Source organism: Corapipo altera, unplaced genomic scaffold (assembly GCF_003945725.1).
Source record: "Corapipo altera isolate COAL_440 unplaced genomic scaffold, ASM394572v1 0, whole genome shotgun sequence".
Taxonomy (NCBI): domain Eukaryota; kingdom Metazoa; phylum Chordata; class Aves; order Passeriformes; family Pipridae; genus Corapipo; species Corapipo altera.
The window spans coordinates 77,608,169-77,613,985 of NW_020884872.1; the positions used below are offsets into that span (position 1 = coordinate 77,608,169).

Sequence of the window (5,817 nt, forward strand, 5' to 3'; positions counted from 1 at the left end):
CAGTATAAAATACTACCCGAAAAACTTTTGTATTTCAAACAATTTTAACCACTTCATCAAACAATGCATTTGCAGAATTAAAAAAAAAAATAACCCAAATTAATGCTGATTGCCAACAGTACAGCATCTCTATGGTATGTTTCCTAATAAATGAGAAAATGGAAGTGTCTTATAATCAATTAAAATAAGTATCACAAAACATAATTAATGTTAGAGCAGTTCAAGGATTCCCAGTTTGTCAGTATCTACCCTAAGCAGTGCTACTCAAATACAGTATAAGCCATTTAGTGTTTCTACAATGAGAATAAAACATTCAAATATTAAAGCTGCGACAAACACACAAAAGCAAGGAAAGAAAATTTGTTCTGTACTCATTTCTGTTGGAGCAAGGTACAGCATGTCAGGAGTTTGCACTCGGTGCATCATATCTGGTTGTGTCTACAGACTGAGGAATGAGAGGCTGGAGAGCAGTGCTGCAGAAAGGGACTGGGGTGTCCTGGTCCATGGCAAGTTGAACATGAGTCAGCAGTGCCTGGCTGCCAGGAGGGCCAAGTGTGTCCTGGGGGGCATCAGGCAAAGCATCGCCAGCTGGTCGAGGGAGGGGACTGTCCCGCTCTGCTCTGCAGTGGGGAGGGCCTCACCTTTAATATTGTGTGCAGTTTTGGGCACCACAATATAAAACAGATATTAGGCTCTCAGAGAGCAAAGGCCATAAGGATGGTGAAGGGACTGGAGGAGAAGCCTTATGAGGAATGGCTGAGGTCACTTGGTTTGTTCAGCTTGGAGAAAAGGAGACTGAGGAGAAACCTCCTTATAGTCTTCAACATCCTCATGAGGGGAAGTAGAGAAACAAGTATTGATCTCCTCACTCTCATGACCAGTGACAGGACCCAAAGGCCTGAAGTTGTGTCAGGAGAGGTTTAGGTTAGATATCAGGAAAAGTTTCTTCACGCACAGGCTTCCCAGGGAAGTGGTCACAGCATCAAGCCTGTCTGAGTTCATGAAGCATTTGGACAATGCTCTCAGGCATATGATGTGATTTTTGGGGTGTCCTGTGCAGGGCCAAGAGTTGCACTTCATGATCTTGATGGGTCCCCTCCTACTCAGTATATTCTATGGTTCTGTATGAGCTACAATACCTGGATACAACTGTGGAAGACAAATGAAATGGAATCAACTCTGACTTTCCTTGCTGTTGTGGTTTTATGTCAGACCATTCAAGTTATAACAACTTAGTGTCCTTTTTTTTCTCTCCTGAAGGGAGTGAGAGAGAAGAATTCATAATAAAGTTGCAAAAATGCTACTAAAATCCCTATCTTGGACACAATACACTGCTTTAGGAGCTACTGTGTCATTGCACAATATAAGTGGCCTATTTATCGCTGAAGTATTGGTGTAGCAGAATATATTTGTCATTATGGATGTGTTTTAAAAATTAGTATTTTAAAACTTGCTTGTATCCCATAACAAGCCACAAAATTTTGTGTTTTTCAAACACTAATATCCTTACGTAAAATAGTAAGTTTACATTTATAGTGGCAAATTTCAAATCTCTGCCTCTGCTGCTCCAGTTTTTAAAATGAACTTGGTTCAGAGTTTTCGTTCTTTACATCATCCTAAAACAGAACTATTTCTGAAGCATAAAAAAAAAATCCAAATGGCAATGATAATATCTGGGGGTTTTTTTGTGTGTTTTGCTAATTCATTCCTAACTTGAAAAATAATCAACATCTTAAAAAGCAAAACAATAAAACCCCAAAAATCTCTCCTCAGGAATAGTCCCTGTTAAGTGAGATGTTTTTTTCAAAACCAAGTTACACACCTGCAGTATCTTTAGAGTCATGTTATACACCCTTGAAAATAAAGGCTCATGTTGAGAATGGTGACAGGCCCTTAATTATAGAGGTGTTAACTAGTGACACTTTTTCATCAGAAAAAGCCCAAAAGCCCCACAAAAAATCATAGCTTATATTGAAAGTTTGATTCATGCTCATTTTGTTCATTTAAAAATACTCTTTGGAAACTTGTGTCAACTCCTGCAGACAACTTAGTGATACATCTTTTCCTGTTAAAAAAAAGATAATTCATATTCACCTCTACCCCATGCTAAGCTCTACTACTAATATACACTTCATTACCTGCTCATGTCACCATCTAACACATATCTTTACATTCTTCTACATATAGTGTCCAGGGCTTATTTTTCACCAAACAGAATTTGATAACTATTACACTTAGAAGTTTTAATTGAGGATTTTTTGGTGTTCTAGCCTTTCCATTGCAACGCACAGTGACATTAATGGTTCAGACTTTTTGTCCATGCTAACTTGAGAGAAATTTTTCACCAATTTTTTCCCATTGAGGATTTTAAAATCTAAACTCAGAGATCAAAACTGAAAACCAGAAGAGAGATTAGATGCATGTAATTTTAAAATGGTTTCTGCTACTTTAAAATGCATTTAAAAATTGTACATACAACAGTATTTTAACTTTTACATTGCTGTTATCAGATTCTAATTCAAAATCTTGCAAATATACACGAAAAATAAGCCACTGGTCATAAATTCTAATGATTACATTCAAAACTAGCCTTTAAAAAAATAAAAAAGTTACAGGCAAAACATACTGGTTTATGTACTCACTAGCTTATCAGGCTACAATAGGCATGTTTTAAGTATAAAAAAGCAGACAATTCAGATTTAAATAAGACTGTGTGAAATCAGAAAAAAACCCTTAGATTTCACTATTAAAAAAACCCAAGAACACCTATAATTACTTCTCATCCTACAGCTACAGTTAAACCAACTAACAAAAATAATCAAAGTATTGATGACAAACAAAAGTTAGGCTAGAGTATGTGGCAACAATCAAAGTTCATATATGTTTCTATGTAAAATGACTCATGATTTACTATAACATATGAAGAAGAGCACTTCGTGACTAATGAAAGAGCTACTAGTAGAAACACTTAATGCCAGTCTTCAGCCCTCCTTTAAGTTGTATCTCCAAATCAGTATTGACTTCTTTTGACCAGATACATCATTTTTGGCTTGTCACCCGAGTATGTCATGTTTTACCACTTGTCACAGGCAGCAGTAGACAACTAGCTAAGCAAACTACAAGCAGTGACATGCAGAAATTAACTCTCAAATCTGAGTACTTAGATAAAATGATATGCAAGCGCACACTAGGACAGAAGGAATGGCATTTGTCATCCAAATAGGCTCATCATCCCTCCCCACCCCCCTTGAACAGTAGTTGCAACAGCAATAGAAAAAAATCAAGATGTCTGTTCTTCAGAGTCAACTGTGGAAAAAAGTCAGCAATATATAACAGCAGCGATGGACAAGGAAGAGCAAACTGAAAGAATCTTGTTGAATATTTGTTCATTTACTTTTTCTGAACACAAGCCAAAGTGTGCCACACTGGCTTGTTCTGAACTTCAGATACAGATGTCCTAATCTCCTTAGATCCTTCACAGATTTAGAATTCAGTCTCCCTGAGGCCCCTATAACCAAGTAAGAAAACTCTCTTTATCTAGCTTGGTGGCTGCCAAGACAGATTCCATGTCATTAAGGATGTCAGAGCTCAAAGCCTCTTGCAGACTTGGCATCAGTTCTTCTCCTTCTATATTCATCCCATCTCCTTCCAGTGTCCCAAGGTCCACATTTGTCCCTGGAATGGCTTCAAGGTAGTCTGGGAAACGGTTCTGATGGGATGGTATGTTACTTTGGCCGATACTGTCACCTAGTTATAACACAAAGTAAGATGGATATTAAATATACTGGAAGTACCAAACCTATAATTTAACAGGACAACTGGTTAAAGGTTAATAATGTATCTCTTGCATTATACAAACAATGTGATTCACAGAAATCCATCACAAAACCCAAAGGTAACTTGAATACACGTAGATGTACAAAGAACATGTCTTTGTTTCAAATTTTCATCTACGCAACCCAAATCTCTACAGATCTTTGATGTCATTTAGCATAATTTGATTTTTACACTTAAAGGAAAAAGACAATACTGAATCAAATACAGTTTTGGAGTAGTATTAACAACACTGGAGGAGATACTATTCTTAGCTCAGAACAAAAAATATACTTTAAAAAGCAAATTCCTTATAATACACTCAAATTCCTTATAACAACAAGAGTGATACTGTTTATGAGCAATCTCCCATCCTTCCAATACAGTTGATTATCAATATGTTTTTTACAAATCTAACCATAATATTTCTATTACAGAAATAGGGGAAATAGAAAAAAATAGAAAAAGGTAGAAAAACAATGCAAAAAGTATCACAGCTTCTCAGAGTTAATTGTTTTCATTGCAAATGGATACAAGTATATTAGGAAAACATGCATTAAAAAATGAACACAAAACCAGACCTGTATCCATCTCATCAACACTGTTCAGGAAGTCATCTGGGGTTCTGGGTACACTGTAACTGCTCATGCTAAGTCCACTATCTGTGCTTTCATCTCTGGAGTGATATGTTCCACTGCAACAGAAGAAAGAGAAAAAAAAAGAGGGGTTTTGAAGAAAAACAGAGGATTACAGAAGAAAATAAAACAGATGCTTGTTTTCAACCAATTCAAGGGCTTTGGAAACACTGTTGTCCTGAGAAATGTTCTACTGTGATAAAAAAACTGAAGCCTTTGTCTGGGTGGGACACCTGGGTTGTACTTTATGCAGACCTTTTCCAATTAAAACCATATTATTTAGATTCAATTTAACTTGATGAGAGCATATTCAAGCAGCTTTAAGAAACTGCCTACTTGTGTTCTGCATAATTTTAATATTTTCACACCCACCCACCCACTGCTAAAACCATTGGAAGCATATGAGATAGTCTGTAATGATTATAAAAATAATAACGATGGTTCATCCTTTCATGCTTCCATAAGGATAACAAAAAAATATTTCTAACTACTAATGTCCTCATGTTTAATCAACCACTGAAGTATATTTTTAGGTCACTGCTGTTATAAATAGTTGGAACTCATTTAGCAATTCTTCAGTTGCTTCCCACTGCTGCATTACTACTTGTTCAGTCACATGTCAAGGCAACAGAGTGCCCTAATATAAATCAAATACTAGTACAGAAGCCGTCCTGTAAACAAACCCCGCTCAGAATGATCCTGCTGACAGAACGGTTAACCAAACTAATGGCATGGGGCCTTACATGCACTCACTTTCTTACTGCCATCTTACTGCCAGCACAGCGAGCAAAACCCAGAAAGCCACAGTGGGAAATTTGGGATGGGGTGGGGAAGCTGGCCAGTGTATTGAGTTTACATAGCAAGGTTTTGGTAGCAAGGGGGTCTGCAGGGATGTACCCTGTGAGAAGGCACCAGGAGCTGATCCGACGTCTGACCCAGCTGGTTCCAGCTGGCTCCAAAGTGGTCCAACTGCCCAAAGCTGAGCCCATCAGTGACAGTGGTGGTACCTTTGTGATAACATATTTTTTTAAAAAAGAGTAAAAATGCTGAACAGATGGGAGAGAGAATATGTGAGAAAAACAGCCCTGCAGGCACCAAGGTCAGTGCAAAAGGAGGGGGAGCAGGTGCTCCCGATGCCAGAGTAGAGATTTCCCCTGCAGCCCAAGGTGCAGACCATGGTGAAGCAGCTGTGCTCCTGCAGCCCATGGAGGTAACATGATGGAGCAGAGATCCACCTGCAGCCACTGGAGGACCCTGTGTTGGAGCAGGGGGGTATGCCTTGAAGGAAGCTGTAGTCCATGGAGAGGTCAAGTTAGAGCAGGCTCCTGGCAAGAGCTCTAGCCTGTGGAGAGGAGCCCATGCCAGAGGA

The 5,817-nt window shown here is 38.4% G+C and overlaps 1 protein-coding gene across 8 annotated transcripts in view; it reads right to left on the reverse strand.

Moving 5' to 3' along the window:
* Positions 1–1,797: 1,797 nt before the first annotated feature.
* YAP1 (Yes associated protein 1) overlaps positions 1,798–5,817 on the reverse strand; it is a 91,828-nt gene continuing 87,808 nt past the window's right edge. For all 8 annotated transcript variants that reach the window (XM_027638335.1, XM_027638407.1, XM_027638486.1 and 5 more), the window contains 2 exons: positions 4,395–4,507; positions 1,798–3,747 (listed from right to left, as the gene is read on the reverse strand). In XM_027638335.1, the coding sequence (XP_027494136.1) occupies positions 3,509–3,747; positions 4,395–4,507 (352 nt within the window). In that variant the 3' untranslated portion in view covers positions 1,798–3,508. The remainder of the gene's footprint in view (positions 3,748–4,394; positions 4,508–5,817) is intronic.